This window comes from Apaloderma vittatum, unplaced genomic scaffold (assembly GCF_000703405.1).
Source record: "Apaloderma vittatum isolate BGI_N311 unplaced genomic scaffold, ASM70340v1 scaffold474, whole genome shotgun sequence".
NCBI classification, from domain to species: Eukaryota; Metazoa; Chordata; class Aves; order Trogoniformes; family Trogonidae; genus Apaloderma; species Apaloderma vittatum.
In genome coordinates, this window is record NW_009713002.1 from 11,406 (window position 1) to 28,867 (window position 17,462).

General features: G+C 40.3%; 1 protein-coding gene across 1 annotated transcript; it reads left to right on the forward strand.

Annotated features, from left to right (window-relative positions):
* Nucleotides 1–381: 381 nt before the first annotated feature.
* Nucleotides 382–17,019, forward strand: LOC104269115 (serotriflin-like; the record flags this gene model as incomplete). The annotated part of the gene is made up of 7 exons (XM_009868167.1): nucleotides 382–441; nucleotides 987–1,106; nucleotides 1,572–1,659; nucleotides 2,566–2,711; nucleotides 3,366–3,460; nucleotides 5,446–5,534; nucleotides 16,988–17,019. Coding segments are annotated over exons 1-7 (630 nt in total), but the record flags the coding sequence as incomplete, so codon positions are not given.
* Nucleotides 17,020–17,462: the final 443 nt, after the last annotated feature.

Consider the following 17,462-nt stretch of genomic DNA (forward strand, 5'->3'; position numbering starts at 1 on the left):
AGAGTATTGAATCCCGACTTGGGCTGCACATGAGCTGAAGGCATAATTCCATTTTCAGCCAATGCATGGAGAATAAGAGAAGCTTCAGATTCACAGTCCTCCTGTACTGTGAATTCAGGTGAAGGTATTTGGCCAGGATTACAAAAGGAAGTATGAGATGTGCAAAGCAGTTGATTTCAAGAAAGTTGGAAATGCAGAGGGGAAATGGATTATATTTTTTTACTTCTAAAAACAGGAGGAGAGAAGGAGGAAAGAAAGAAAACATTGCCTTGCTACTTGAGAAAAAGCCAGGAAACATACAGGAGAAAGATGCATCATGTGTTCTGAGAAACAAAAGCTCCATATAAAATAAATTAAATCCCCATTCTCCCCTTTTCAGAGATGATTCTGCTACTGGTGCTCCTGTGTCTCATGGCTATGCCGCCTCTGTCCACTGGAAAGGTAGGATCCACACCTTGTACTCAGAAAATCTGGATGGGACCGGATGTACTGATGTACTGATGAAGTACCACAACCCCGTGATTAAACAACAGGATCTTTCAATCAAAAAACTTTGACAGGCATATTGAAAATACTGAAAAAGGGGAGCATATCATAAGCACATTCATGACAGCCGATTTTTAGATCCTTAAAAGCTCATAAAGAAAATCATAGTAAAATAAGTCTGATAGAGTTGCCTAAATTTAAGAGTCTACAGACACATAGGATGTCCCAGAATGTCTCAACCATTCACAGAGGGTTGGCAGATATGATGCAGGAACTGGTGTTAGCTAAGCTTTATGCTATGGGACCACCGGAAGTGCTACTCCATATGGAAACACCCCTAGAGGTACTCAGGGGACAAAGTGTGTCACAGTACCTCCTCCATCACAAGATCCATCACCTTCATTGATATTTGGCACTTTAATACTTCCAAGACAAGATATAAGACTTAGCTGTGATCAAATTAAAAAAAAAACAGTAATATTATATGTTTTTTAATTTAGGAATCCAAGGGTTTTGCTGCTGTGTCAGCTAGCAGAGCAGATCAGCAAAAGTTGATTGTTGACAGACATAACGCCCTCAGGAGAGGAGTAAAACCAACTGCCAGCAACATGATGAAGATGGTAAGTTGTGTGCCATTTTTAATGAGTAATGGACTCTACGAGAGATCCAGGACTGTATGCAAGGTCACATTATGTTATTTATCCACAAATTCACCCTCTAGTCCTTTTCCAAGGGAGGACCACAGCCAGCACCAAGAGAAAAATAAAGCTAGGCAGGTGGAAAAATAAGTCTGGAAATTTCTGTGGTATATGAACAATAATGGCTCTTTCTTTTGAAGGAAGAAAAGGGGAGCCATGTCACTGTTAATTTCCTTCTGATTAATTCTTTATCATTCTTCACAGTTTCTGTTCTCCTTGGTGCATAGTAAATTTGTGCCTACCCACTTTTCTCCCAGAAAAATGGAAGAAAAAGATTTTGTATATTATTTTTTCTGATTTGAAGTGAAATTTCTAAATGTTGTTCCTTCGTGAGGATTTATTAATTGCTACATGTCTGTCTGACTAGTATTTTTCTATTTCATTAAGGAATGGGATCCTCTAGCTTCACGGAATGCTCAAGATTGGGCCAATCAATGTACTTTAAACCACAGTCCTGCTAACGTGAGGAAAACCAGTAAGTGAAGCATGAGTGCTGACTGAATAATATTGATGCTATAGTTTGGAGGTTTTGTTTGGGTTTTTGTTATATATTCAATGTGCATGGGACAAAGACAAAATTCTAGCTATAAATCTGTTCAGTAAGTGAAAAAAGTTTGGTCCAATTCTCACCCCAGTCGCATCAGTTTTACGTGAATATATCCCATTTTCTTCAGTAGGTGAAAATAATCATAGGGAGAAAGCATATTCTCTCAAAATATCCATCAGAAAGAAGAACATATAAACCCAGTTTACTGCAGAATCCAGCCTGCGTATCCTGGATGAAACTATCTGGGATGGAAGGGGCAAAGGGTGAAGTACAAAAACTGGATGGTGGTGCTAAGTATAAGTTCTAAGACAACACACAGCTTTTAAATTCCCTGGCAACTTGCAACCTAAAACTATATTGGAGGTTTCTGGTTCTTCCTAAGGTGAATCCCAGATGAAAATTAGTATGTACACAGTAGGGTTGGACCTGAGGAAAAACAGTAGGTGAAGAGAGTGTAGACACCTTGTTGTGTACCAGAAGTAACTTTGAATTATTGGGATTTTCCCAAGGTTACTGAGCTGTGTGTGACCTGGATGATGACTATACTTCTAACTTTCAAACTGAAAAATGAGTCATGAATCTGTGGTGCAGGAGTACCCAAAGACATGTAGAAGGTCTGTCAGCAACCAAACTACCAGTCAAACAGGTTGACCAAAGCGGCAAACTGGTCAAGTGGCAACTTCAGTATTGGCAAAGGGTTACAGAACTGGAAAGAAAAATCCACCCTGCTGTTCCATCTGTGATGAGAACTTCCATGGAAATCCTACCAGCTTGTGCCATCTTTTTCTCACATGGGTATTTTCTGTGCATGTCTCAGTACCTCTCTCTTTCCAGCTGTACATTGTGGTGAGAATCTGTTCATGTCATCCGCCCCTTTCTCGTGGACTGGTGTTATTCAGAGCTGGTATGATGAGGAGAAAGATTTTGAATATGGAATGGGGGCAAAAACAGAAGGTGCTGTGATTGGCCATTACACTCAGGTAGATGCAATTTTTTTATATTTCAAGCTGATTAAGTATAATGGAGAAATGAGAGTTACTCTGGCAAAACAAGATGAAAACTTCCATAGTAACAGAACTGAAATGAAAATAATAGGTCGTGTTTTTAGAGATTGAAGAGTAAAGACATTGATATTTCAAAACTTCAGGAAGAAGAAAAGTGATGTAACTTATTTGCTTGTTTAACATCTGAAAATTGCTCAGACACTGGAAGAATGGGGTTATTAAAGCATCAGGAACGAAAGGCAGATAAGTTTGTTACAGAGTTCCACTGACTCAGAGAGTTTCCAATTGTATATATGGAACACAGAATACAAAATTTTCCATCTTAAATTTTACATCTTCTTCAACAATTTAAATTAAATGAAAATACATATAATTGAGACAGCTTAACTCAAGCTTTATATATGTATGTGTGTGATAAGTTACTACCATTATAACTTAAATGTTCTTTTGTTCAGTGATGAAAGAGGGAAAAAATGTTTTTCCATCAAGGTAGGATTTATATTTTACTATAAAGTGTAACTAAAGCAACATAATTTGGTTGCAAATGTTTCCATAATGCATATTGTAGGTAAATGATTTTCAAATGTATATTCTTCATTCTTTCATTATTCTTTATTCTTATACTTACAGGTAGTTTGGTACAACACTTACAAAATAGGATGCGGTGTCGCTTTTTGTCCCAACAAAGAATATAAATACTTTTATGTCTGCCATTACTGCCCCAGGTACGTATTGATTCTGATTCTAGAATTTCTTATTGCATTATCAGAATTAGTTGGGAGATGGTGAAAAGTGTAATAGGGCTGAGGAAGAGGTCTGAAGAGTGTATTAGGAATATAAAAAGACAGAGACGTACTCATCAAAAGAATTGTCAAACAAGAAAAAACATAAAACGCGTAGAAGCGTCACTGATTTTCAGATTAAATTTCATTTGTCTAAAAATCCTAATTTTCATAAGAATAAATCACATTAAATATTTTCCGCATTCTTCTTGAAATCTTAGTTCAGAAGGTGGTATCGATACGTATAGTACAGAGAACACTATAACTAATACCAAAAACTTTAGTGTGAATTTTAAGGTAGAGTGATAAGTTCACAAATCACCTAAAATTAAATTTCACATTGTAATATACTGTGGTGAGCTGACCCTGGTTGACTCTTAGTAGCCCATCCAGATGCTTTGTCCCTTCCCCTCCTCAGCAGTACAGAGGGGAGAAAAAATACCACAAAGAGATTCTGGGTCATGATAAGGACATGGAGATGAAGTTGGGGAAATTAATTTATTGCCAATCAATCAGAATAAGATAATGAAAAATAAAACAAGTTCAAAAGCACCTTTTCCCGACAAGTCCCTTCTTCCTAAGTTCAAGTTCTCTTCTAATTTCTCCACCTCCTCCCCTCCAGCAGCACAGGGAGAGGGAGAATCTTCCTCCTTAGGGGAAGGACTCCTCGTACTCTTCCCCCACTCCAGCATGGTGTCTCTTCCCATGAGAGACAGTTCTTCATGAACTTCAACGTGGTTGTTCCCACAAGCTGCAATTCTCCACGAATTCTTCATGGCATCCTGGGGTGTATTAGAAGGGGAGTAGTTAGAAGGTTGAGAGAGGTTCTCCTCCCCCTCTGCTCTGCCCTGGTGAGGCCACATCTGGAATATTGTGTCCAGTTCTGGGTCCCATGTTTACAAATATGTCAAGGGTGGGTGTCAGGAGGACGGAGCCAGGCTCTTTTCAGCGACATCCAATGACAGGACAAGGGGAAATGGGTACAAGCGGGAACATAGGAGGTTCCACAAAAATATTAGAAAAAACTTTTTCACTGTGAGGGTGCCAGAGCCCTGGCACAAGCTGTCCAGGGAGGTTGTGGAGTCTTCTTCTCTGGAGACATTCAAAACCCGCCTGGACGTGTTCCTGTGTGACCTACTCAAAGTCACCCTGCTCTGGCAGGGTGGTTGGACTAGATGATCTTTCAAGGTCCCTTCCAATCCCTGACATTCTGTGATTCTGTGATTCTGTGATCCCTTCCATGGGTTTCAGTCTTTCAGGAACAGGCTTCTCTAGAGTGGGTGCCCCACGGGGTCTCAAGTCGTGCCAGGAAACCTGCTCTGGTATGCCCTGCTCTCTCCATGGGGCCACAAGTCGTGCCAAGAGCCTCTTCCAATCCAGTCACAGCCACCTTCAGGCAAATCCACCTGCTCTGGCATGGGGTACTTCATGGTCTATGGGTGGACATCTGCTCCACTGCGGACCTTAATGGGCTGCAGGGGGACAGCCTGCCTCACCATCATCTTCACCAGAGGCTGCAAGAGCATCTCTGCCCCAGCACCTGGAGCACATCCTCCTCCTTTTACACTGCTCCTTGTGTCTGCAGAGTTGTTTATCTCATGTATTCTCATTCTTCACTTCCAGTTGCTGTTAGACAGTAGTTTTTACCTGGTTTTAGATATGTTATCACAGAGACACTATCACTGCTGTTCATGGTGAGAGAAATAGGTCAAACCTGGAGATGGCTGGCACTCGCTTTGTCTGAAATAAGGGCAGCTTCTGAGTCTTCTAACAGAAGCCATCCCTGAAAATTTCCCCCCTGGCCCCACTACCATAACCTTTCCAGATAAGCCCAACACATATACAAAAATTGTTTGACATATAACCAAAGATTGAGTGTAAATTAGTATATGTATGCATCTTTATAACTTATGTTGTTAATGTTTCAGTGGGAATTGGATAAGTTTAATGAAGACACCCTACAAAGCAGGAGAACCCTGTGGTGATTGCCCCAATGCTTGCGAGAACGGGTTATGCAGTAAGTTTTAGGCATTTTATTTCTCACTTAGGTAAAGTTGATGTTTTAAAAACAACACCAGTTAATTGATGCAAATGGAAAGTTTTTGAAATTATTTGTTCAAATACAGAGCCAGAAGCATTATTACAGATCCACACTTCACTATGCTAGGTGGCTTATCTAGGTGGAGTGACTTGTGGAGCGAAATCAAAGAAGAAGATGTCTATGCCAAGGGTGGACAAATGTTAGACAGCTTGTGTACACTGGAATGCAGATACACTCTGATTCATAGATCAAGATATTCATATGGCTTAGACATCTTCACTAAGGATGACAATGTCTGAGTCTCCACACGGAAACTCTCAAGACACTGTCTAGCATAGGAAGATGCACTGTCTGCAAGTGAGGTCAAAGATTAGTTTATATCAATGGTAGCACAGAAATTCGAGCTCCAGGCCTCCAGCAGCACTTTATAGGTTTTCCACACCCAGGAAATTAATCCTTGAATCTGGAAAATGCCAGGGAAAAAGGAGACTCCTTTAACTTTGAACAATGGTGGCTGATCAAGTAGCAGTAACAACACAGTTCAGAAGAGCAAGTAACAACTCTGAGTGTTAATAATCCTAATAGAACAGAAAAACATACAGTCTGAGTCTCATAAGCAAGTTTTAATGCCAATCTTCTGTATGGTACAAAGCTATAGTACAAAGGAAGAAAGCTGCAAAACACTTTGCAAATTCAGTGAGAAATCTCCTTGAAAGAGCTAAGAATTTTCTGTGTGTGGTCAAAGATTTTGGATGCTGCCGTGGAGTAAATGGCAACAAAGACGAAAAAAATACAGGGGAAATAAACATTAATGAAAAGTTATTCTGAAAGAAAATACTGCATGTTTTCAGTTCTCATTTATGATTAATTTTGTGTTTCACTTCATTTTCAGCCAAGCTTTGAAAGTTTGCAGATGTTTATTCCAACTACCTCGGCAAAGACTCCTGCATGTACCCATAGCTTCATCAAGTTCACTGCCCTGCTTTCTGCCAATGCAAAACTCAAAGAAATTAACAGGCTCAACTTTTCCCTTCTTGGACATCCATCTCCTTAGTGACTTCTTCGACAAAAACAAATTCCATTCTTCCTCTCCCACGTAGGCAGAAAGAGTGACTTCAGTAGGAGAATGTATATATCTTATTTGTGTAATGGTCTAGAACATAGTGGAGATCTTAATTGAACTTTGTCATTTGGGTGCTAGATTTGTAGAATCATAGGCTGGTTAAGGTTGGAAGGGACTGATTTATTTAATTATTAGCTTCCTGCATCTTTCTTTTCCTAAAATGCTATCTAAGGATCTTTGTTTAAAGTTCTATGGCTCTGTACATTTCATATGTTCTCTGCAGAGATAGTCCTTGGTAACACAATTAGTTTTTAACTTGATCAACATTTTAAACTATTATACTCTATACAGGACCAGAGGATAAACAGGATTGCTTGAAATATGTACTTCTCAAAAAGAATTAGGAGAGCAGAGCCATTTCCATTAGAACTATTCTGGTTTAGAATTTGTGTCTTTTGCTACATTCTACTGTAAAATGCTCAGTCATTAAACAAAAACAAGGAAACCATAATTCATTTAAATTAATGATCCTGCTTACAGTGTAAGATTGTATTTTGCATAAATACAGGTAACAAAACCTTCCTTTTAATGAAAAAGAGATACCTTAGAAAAGTGTTTAATACAAAATAATGGGTAGCCAAGTTGGAATGTCCCTGAATTTTCAATAACAAGTATCTTCCAAAATTACTTTTTTAAAACCTGATTTACTGTATTAATCATTTAGTTACTCATTCTTCGCTGACTGGTTCATTGTAATTTTCATTCATTCTTATTACCATGAAATAAAGTTCATTAAACTTTGTGATTTTGCTAGCATTATGTCTTGAAGGTAGGCTGATTCTTTAGTAGCATAAGCAGAAACAGCTCATATGAGAAGCTGAAGATTACCTAAGAGCGAAAACAGAACTCAAGCAAACAATCTTTCTTCAGACCCTCTTTCAGGGGGAAATTACCATTAGCATAAATAACATGCAATACCCACTTCTGTGACCTCAGGGAAGCAGGTGTTGGTTCGTGCAGTCAACAGTGGGACTAAATATTATTTTAGTCTCATTTTACAATGGTTACACCTTCCAGTCCTCTTTTATTAAAGAAGATGTGATCATATAATTCCAAGTCCAAGGCTCTTTGGCACAGAAAAATTTCAACACACACTTCTGAGTCATTCATTTTGGTGGCATTTCTTCTAGTGTGAAAGACGAACATTAATTTAAAAGCCTGGTTTCACAATTCAAAGTGCTTATTACTTGTGTTGGGTTTGTATTCGTTCATCTCCGCCTTTTTCCTTTTGTGGTATACTGCCCCCTCATCTGGGTACATCTCTACCTAGTAAGTCAAGCAATGCCAGGACATGGGTATGAGTGCCAGAACATGTCTTATTGCACTGTTAAATAAATTAGCGCAGGTCCAAGTATGGTGATAATGCAATAGCTAATCCACTGTTCTTATCATTAAGGAACTAGGTAGACCCACTACACCTACTGCTAAAAATGCCTTTCTACTATGAATAATGAATCTAGAAATCTATTCCCTTTGGTCATAACCCATGATAATGACATCTCAGCCACCCACAAGACAAGTACTGTATCGAGGCGAAAGTCAGCTCTGCTACATCTCACCCATGAGAACCCAGGGAACTAAAGGTCAATAAGCCTAATTTAGATATCCAGGAAGATAAGGGAGCAAATTGTTTACCTGACATTTTGTAACCACTAGAGTACAAAACATCAGCATGAATTGGTCATGAGCTGATCTTGGCAAACAAAACTTTCTTCATTGAGTACTTTGGACAAGCAGATGTTGCTTTGGCTTTAGTAACTTGTTTGGGAAAGCCACAAAGGACATTTGCAAACTAGGGAGATATGGTTCAGATGCAAGTGATAAGACATGGCACATACTTGTTGTTGAACACACATGTAAGTGATGCTCCCGTGATGGGGGCAGAGACTGAGGCTTCTGGTGACGTGGTTAGGTGTCTGCACAGATGGACATTACCCATGTTCAGAGGCAACTGCACCATTCTCATGTGTGATGTTCATGACCTTCCTCAGCCACACTGCTCTAGGACAGTGACTGAATTATGTCCTATATAGAATCATAGAATCACAGAATCATAGAATCATAGAATCATAGAACAGTTTAGGTTGGAAAAGACCTTCAAGATCATCAAGTCCAACCTTTGTCCTAGCCCTATCAATACCACTAAATCATGTCCCTCAGCACAAAACTGGCCCCTGGTTCACTGTGGAAAAGTATGGCATGGCATGGCATGGCATAGAATAGAGTAGAGTAGAATAGAATAGAATAGAATAGAGTAGAGTAGAGTAGAGTAGAGTAGAATAGAATAGAATAGAATAGAATAGAATAGAATAGAATAGAATAGAATAGAATAGAATAGAATCAATTGGAAGGAACCTACTTAGTCCAACTCTGTCACAGGTTAGGGCTGGGCCAGCCACTAACGCGAACAGACTCTCTCCAATCTCCTCTTTCTCCCCGAAAAAGGGAAGGAAAAGGGAATGAGGCAGAGAGACTTACAGGTTAGGAAAGAAAAACTAGAACAGCGTTAATGAAACAATAATGGAAATAATAGTGAAATGATAAAAATAAAGCAGAATATACAACTATGAACCCTCTTACTACCTGGCACCCCCAGCGTGGCACACAAGAGCCAGCAGTGGCCTTGGTCACTATAGGAATATGTATAAGCAAGAGCCTTTCTGCATCCCAGTCCCAGGCAGTAATTGCAAACATCAGGTGTTATCACTTCTAGTAGCAGACACTGTCTGCTCAAATGTGGTACTAACTAAGTGCAGCCTTTTAGAAGAGACTGAACTGGAAAGTAAAATTCACTAAATAGAATTGGGGGTTTTTTTGGCTAAAACCAGGACAAATTGCCTGACCACAAGTTAGTTCAGAACTAGCTCCTCTCTAAACTGCCAGAATACTCTCGCTTGTGGAATGGTATAACAGGAACAGCGAAACTTGCTGATAAGAACAGTTAAGTTCAGGCACTATTCTGTCTCTCGTCATTATAATGTCCTTAAACATCAGGTAGAAAAATTCTGTGGCAGGCAGAACTGAGTTTACTCTTTCCTCAGATTTGATATCCAACAGTCATGACATCCTTTTAGCATGGAAACAGCAATCTGAATGTCATTTTGAAAGCATATCATCATTAGTTATGAAGTTTCTGGATATTCCTAGAACGTATGCAGCCTTCTGAAAGCTGTAAGATGGATGTATTTTACACTTCTTTCATGCCGTAAGCCTTGATTCATTTCTTTTTCAGAATCTGAGGAAAGGTTCTCGAAACCTGCAAAGCAAAAAACCTTGCACTACACTTTTAAATGTGTGCCTAGAGCCTTGACTGAGTTGACACCCTAAAGCGTTACAACAATGTTTCAATGGTGAGGAGGTGAAAAACAGTGAAATCTTGCTATGTGGTGGGTTAGAAAAATACCTCCTGAAACTGTGGATTGCCTCTCACTTGGACTCTCTCCTGGCTGTAACAGTTCTTTCCCAAAATTCAAGGAAAAGCTATTGCATGCACTTTAAAGTACCGATTGTTCTCTATGAAAGGGAGTTGAAAGAAGCAAAGTGTGCGTCCATCTGAGCAAAAGAACTGCAAGAAGGTTCACTAATTTCATATAACATCCTTATCAAAGAGCTAACTCCTTAAACCAACGAATGTTTTGCCTTTTTTTCCTTTCTGGCATGTGGCAGGACAATATTGTTTAACAATGCATCTGTACATCCAACAGGCTTTTCCAAGAGAGGTAAATTTTAAGTAAATGGCAATGCATTCCAAAGATTGACAAGACCTCTTCTAACTTCCAAACTGCTTATGGTGTCATCAACAGCAGCGGGAAAATTACCCTGTGCTGTCCCTTTTCAAGACTATTTTCACATGAATAAGTGCTTTTAGTTTTTTGGTGTTTTTTTTCACTCCATTTTTCTTGTATAATTTTCTTTATTTATTTCCAGATAACACCCATGGGTCAAATTCCACAACATTTTAAAAGACAGAGTTGGCAACCGGACAATAATATGGGGTTAATGCAGAGATATCTGAGAGCAGCCACAACAAAATAACAAATCTCATCAATTAATCTAATATGTTGAAAACTGACTTTTGGTTATATAATGTCTTCAGTGAATTTATTCTCCTACTTTCTTGAGTTTTAAAGAGGGAGCTCTATTTTTTTTAAGCTGCCTGCTGGCTTTGCCTAGTATGTCTTACCGAGGCAAAAATGTTTTTACTGCAAGAGGCATCATCATTAAGTAATACTGTAATAGAAGGCATATAGAATTTGTTAATCAAATTTTATGCTGTGCTAGAAATGAAGTTGTTTAGGCTGCAATATCCTGTTAAGCAAACATGTATCATACCACTCCATAATCTTCCCCGGCACCAAGGTCAGGCTTGTACACAGGGGGAGCTGTCTAGCGCCAGTCACAAGAGAACAAAGGCTACCAGGATGGACTCACTGTAAGGGTATATAAAAACAAAAAGAATTGACAAGAACACTAGTGATAAAGGTATCTAACCAGGACCATCTGGTGATGAAAGGCCCTTGTGGAATTCGAGGACAAGATACCTTACGAAATGTGCTGAGAGCAGTCAGTTTTTGGACCGAGGTAAAAAGTTCATCGTGAAGTTAATCCCTGAAGACCCCTGCCCAAGACCACCAGGAGACACTGCGCAGGTGTCAAGAGGAGGAGCAGCCGACCACCAGAACTGAGTGCCTTTTTAGGATAATTCATGAATATTATAAGCGTCTAATGAATATGTAACTTTCTTTGCATATAACCAAGGTATCTGCCCGTGCACGGGTGCAGCTGTGGTATGAGCACTCCTTGGCAGAGAGCTGCTCCCTGCTGCCCAGTGCTGTTTTGCTTACTCAGCTGCTTGCTAAATTTAATAAATTATCACTTAAATTCTAAATTGGCTCCTGGGTTTTATTCTCTCAATTTATAACAAATACAGTTCATAAATATTAATGTTTTAAAATATCCTAATGAAATTTAACACACTGCAAACTATTTTTAACATATCTATATGGTTTTTTCCTTTTTCACACTAAACATAAGTTATTAACATTTAAGGAAGCCAAGAAATGCAGATTCTACAATCACTACCAACATGCTGCTGTGAAAGCATACAGAAATGCATTGATCAAAATACAGAAAATTCCATAATATACAAATACAGTTATGAAGAAAGTCCTAAGCATTGAAGGGAAGGACAGCATGAATTTTGAAATGCATGTCACAAGTAGCTGAATTTGCATGGTAGATAACTTTCCATTCCTCAGCTAAACTGAACTGGATGGTAGCTAGAGAGAGGCTACAGTGAGTGTACAAAGATTGGGAGTATAGTACCATAAGGAAGTTGCATTTACACTTTTCACACTTCTGATTTTGATTGCTCAATTAGACAAATGCATCAGTTTTTAGTATTTTTTCCCTGTGTTTTTGAAAGAGTATGTATCTATGGTTTTATCTTCTCTCATATAATTATGTAAAGCCAGAGAAATTAATCAGTATTATAAGTATACACAAGATTAAGAAATATCTGAGTTTTTTTCCCATCCAGTTAATTCCTTCCATATCATTTGTCTCACTTTTAACCTGTCATATATAAGATTTTTTAAAAATCTATTTCCTCTAAGGTTGAGTCATTATCTGCTACATACTATTCTATATGTAGCACCAGATTGGCCACAGTTGGGGTTTTATTCTTTTTGCAAGAATGAAGATGTTGTAAAAAATGCAACAAAGTATAAAATGGCCTTAAAAAAAAATTGTGATTGTTGAAATTCAAATATTAATCATCTGAGCAGAAAGGTGCCTTTTCTGCTTGCATGAAGATAGTAATTCATTAACATTATTAATTAACCCTTAATTAATCTTCTCTGTAACAGCCATAGATAAATTTTTAGACAAATGTTATGCAACAAAGATATCAACAATTTTCTAACTCTTTCTATGTTATTTTCAGATAGATTTCTGGACTGTACACATGTATTCATCTGCTCTGCTGCATCAGTTTGCAGGACAGGTAAGAAAGATGAAACAAACTTTAAAGAATGCAGAAATATAGTTTTACATCTTTGTTGGTGTGTTGGGCTGCCTGGCCACATTTCAGTGGCTGAGGGGGCTGTAGGGGTGGCTTCTGCAAGAAACTGCTAGAAGTTTCCCCTATGTCTGATAGAGCCAAGGCCAGACAGCTCGAAAGATGCACCCGCCGCCAGCCAAGGCTGAGCCTATCGGTAAAATGATAGGAGAGAAATATCTCTGTGAAAACATATTTAAGAAATGGAGAAAAAAGAACTGTGACACAACAGCTGGCAGAGAGGGAAAGGAGTCAGAGCATGTGAAGACACCAAGGTGAGTGAAGGAGGGAGGAGCATGTGCTCCAGGTGCTGGAGCAGAGAGTCCCCTGGCTCGTGGTGAAGCCCGTGGTGAAGCCCATGGTGAAGCATGTTGTCCCCCTGCACCCCATGGAGGTGACGGGATGTAGATGCCCACCTGCAGCCCATGGAGGACCTCACACCGGAGTACGTGGGTCAGTATGAGCACAATGTTATTCTAAGCTTAAGAGCTGAGTGTCGTGTAGTAATCGTTCTTCTCAATCAATACCAGAACTTAGAAATTTGTGGGAGATTTCATTACTCAGTAAATTCAGTTTAATTGCACTTGTGGATTAACTAAGAGTGGGCGCACTCCTCACAGTTAGCCACATGATGTGACCACAAGTCTTACCCTTCTGACTTAGAAAATCATAGAAAAGGAATAAAGCATTAAGAAAGCTGCATTTTGCTCACTTTCACTTCAATAAATGCACCTTCTTCCCATTTGAAATCAGCTAGTATGAGGGCATGCATGGGAATGGATTTGCATTACAGAATCACAGAATCACAGAATTGTTGAGGCTGGAAAAGACCTCTGAGATCATCAAGTCCAGCCTCTGACCCAACACCACCACATCAGCCAGACCAGGGCACTAAGTGCCACATGCAGCCACTCCTTAAACCGCTCCAGGGACGGTGACTCCACCACTTCCCTGGGCAGAGCATCCCAGTGCCTGAGCACCCTCTCCGTGAGGAAGGGCTTCCTGGGACCCAACCTAAACCTCACCTGATGCAGCATTGACTGACAATCTGAAATACTAAGCATGGGTTTAAAACCAGTTAATCTATCATGTTTTCTTTCAAATTTTCCATTCTTAATATTTCAGTAAGCCCTTGCAAAAGTGCAGACAAGTAATAAAAATGCCCTGATTTAAAGAGGAGGTGAGCGTGTCACCACTATTTAGCTCAGTATTATTATCAGGCTTCCTATGCGCTACTGCATAAACAGAGACCTATTTGCACAATGTTATGCCAACAAAAACACTGTTTGTGTCCTGGTATCATGATCTTTAACTGAACTATTCACACAGCCACCTTTAGGAGTGGGAGACACCAGGCAAGGTGTGGGAAGCCCCATGTTCTTGCCTGCAGTGACACCACAGCTTGGCCACTACTGCTCTCTCTACTTTCTTTTTGTCTCACATCATCCCCTTTCCCTGATACATTCTCTGGGCAGAAGCTGTCTCCACAGCGTATCCATGCTTTTTTGGAACTGGTTTTATCCTGGCCAGGGCTCAGGTATCAGCAGTTGCCTACAGGGCCTCATGGAGTGCAGCTGCCCTGCTATTTAGCCCCTGACCTGAGTGGGTTTTGTAGCCTGTGGAAGAGTTCCACACTGCCCCTGGGATCAAGCACAGGTTCCAGGTGAAGGAGAGACCAACCAGACCATGTGGTCACACGGAAGACACACACCTTTAGCATCAGATGGGCCAGTACTAGTAACGAGCTGTATTTACCTAATCTAGCCCTTCTTATCCCTCCTCACCAAGTCCACATCTGTTTGCTCTAAGAAGTAACCAAGGTAGTTTTAATTGTCTTCAGCAAAAGTGTCCTGGTACCTGACTGACTCTCTCAGAGATAAATCAGCACACTAATCCAGCAGGAAATGATTCCTTCAGTTAGTTTTCTGTTACAGGGCTTCACTCCTCTAATCACAGCATCGAAGCTACGATAAAACAGGACCTTAAGTAACTGAATGTGCTTGACTTGCCTGTGTCCTGTACCTGTCCTGAGCCGCTGGCACCCACATTCACACAAAGACTGAAAGCTTCCTGAGGCATGCGGATGGCTAAATAAGGGTTTGTTTCTAGTTTAAATGTGCCTTAAGATCTGCAGCTGCAACACCCCAACAAAACAGAGAACAGGCCAAAAGAAGCACTTGTTAGATGAAAACCCTCTACAGTGTTACTGCTAAGATTTTACTGCCGGGGGAATACATTGCAGAGTATTTATCTCTGTATTTTATCATGTATCTGTATTTTATCATGTAGTATTTTATCATGTATTTATCTCTCTGCTTATCAGAGGATTGTGTCAAAGAAAATGATAAGTAAAAGATAAGTTAGTTCGAGACTGACAAGACCATGTTGTCTAGTTGCTTGAACAGCAACACAGCAACATGTTAAGCAGCATCGTTAGCAAAATCATGAATAGGAATTGCATGCCTGGTGGCACTTGTGAGGAGCAGCCACCATCTAATGAGTGCCACAGGTCTTTGGTTAGTGCTGTGTACAGCCGGCTACATCTGTGAAACAAGGTGGAGATAAAAGATAAGGAATAATAAAGTAGGATGTCATTAATCAGCTTCTACTAAAGTAGCGTATCAGTAGATAGCATTTAATAACACATCGCCCCAAGCAGCTCGATGTCTGAGCCTGATCTCATCCTCTGCATAACGCATGTCCCTTGAGCCCAAGCTGCCTTTGTTCACTTTATGAGCTGCAGCATCGGACCCGCTTTGCCGTTAGTGGGCGGTTGCAGGAAGATGATTCTGCCAGGAAGTGATGCACAAGACAGAGGTTACCTTTCTGCTGCATTTCAGGAACTAACAGCAAATAATAAGGCCATTCAGGTTAGCCTGTCACCTAACGAGTCACAACTGCCAGCTAGTCCACTCGTTACCACTTCATAAGAAATAAAGCTGCACAGGTTCACAGAATCACAGAATGTTAGGAGTTGGAAGGGACCTCGAAAGATCATCTAGTCCAGCCTCCTGCCAGAGCAAGATCACCCAGAGCAGGTCATGCAGGAACACGTCCAGGTGGTTTTTGAATGTCTCCAGAGAAAGAGACTCCACAACCTCCCTGGGCAGCCTGTGCCAGGGCTCCAGCACCCTCACAGTGAAAATGTTTTTTCTAATGTTTTCGTGGAATCTCCTGTGTTCCGAATTGCACCTATTGCCCCTTGTCCTCTCATTGGACATCAGTGAAAAGAGCCTGGCACTGTCCTCCTGACACTCCTCCTTTACATATTTATAAACATGAATGAGCCTCCTCTTCTCCAAGATAAAGAGACCCAGCTCCTTCAGCCTTTAAAAGTTAGGCACTCTGAAAGCACTGGTTAGCCAACGAGGTGCCACACATCTCCTGAGTCAACCAAAGCAAATGAGATTAACCATTAAAATGTCAGGAATATCAATATGGGGGAGGAGGGGAGGGCCTACCTTGAATTACTATAGTCATCTACAGGCTGTTCAGTCACACTGAGAGTCTTTAATGCGAAGAAGGGAAAGAAATTGGTAATTTTGTGGAACAAATCATAGGAAACTTAATTTTTTTTCTCGAACAGAGGCTTTACTGTGGCTTGGCAAAGATCTACACACAGGGATGGTTGGTAGTCTATAGGATCTAAAAAAAAATGAGGGGATAGTTTTAGACTGCTGAAAGTGATTGCTGTGAGTCTTCATGTTTGCCATGAGTGAAGCCATTTGCCATTAAACTGGGTTTTGGCTGCGATAGAATTCATTTTCTTCATGGTAGCTTGTATGGTGCTAAGTTTTAGATTTGTGACCAAAACAGTGTTGCTAACACTCTGGTATTTAAGTTATTGTTGAGCAATTCTGACACAGTGTCAAGGTCTTCTCTGCTACTCATACTTACCCCACCAGCAAGTGTGCTGGATGTGCGTAAGAGGCTAAGTGGACACACAGGCAGAACAGCTGACTCCGACTGGCCAAAGGGATATCCCAGATCATGTATTATCATGCTCAACAGTAAAAGCTGGAGGAACAAAAGAGGAAGGGAGAGACATCTGGAGTGATGGTGTTTGTCTTCCCAAGTCACCGTTACTTGTGATGGAGCCCTGCTTTCCTCAAGATGAGTGAACATATGCCTGCTGATGGGAAGTCATGAATGGATTCCTTGTTTGCTGTGTTTGCACCCATGGCTTCTGCTTTACTTATTCAACTATCTCTATCTTAACCCATAAATTTTTGTACTTTTACCCTTCAGAATCTCCATCCCACCCTACTGATGGGCAGTGGGTGAGTGGATGGGTGGCTTAAAAACAACAGCTATGAACTCTTGTTATCTCTCATGATGTTCCTGCACATGGTAGGAGGGTTTGAGCTAGATAATCTTTAAGGTTCCTTCCAACCCTAACCATTCTATGAGTCTATGCGATGTATTTTTCCAGATAAAAACTAATTCTTTTCCATACCATTGTTTCCAGCAGATGTGTCACATCAGCTCACCATGCAGGTGAACGAGCACATGAGCTTGATCCTAGGGAAGCAGCAGGCCAAGTTTTGAAGATAAATTAGCAGTTGTACAGCTTGTCAGGATATGACATATTATGGAATACATATGATGTGTGTGTAGTATTGTTCATCCCCACAAACATATTTCTCTGACTGTACAACTGGAAAACACGTCAACAACTGCATTGCACTCCAAAAATAGCCCTCAGCTCTGGGGCAGGAAAGAG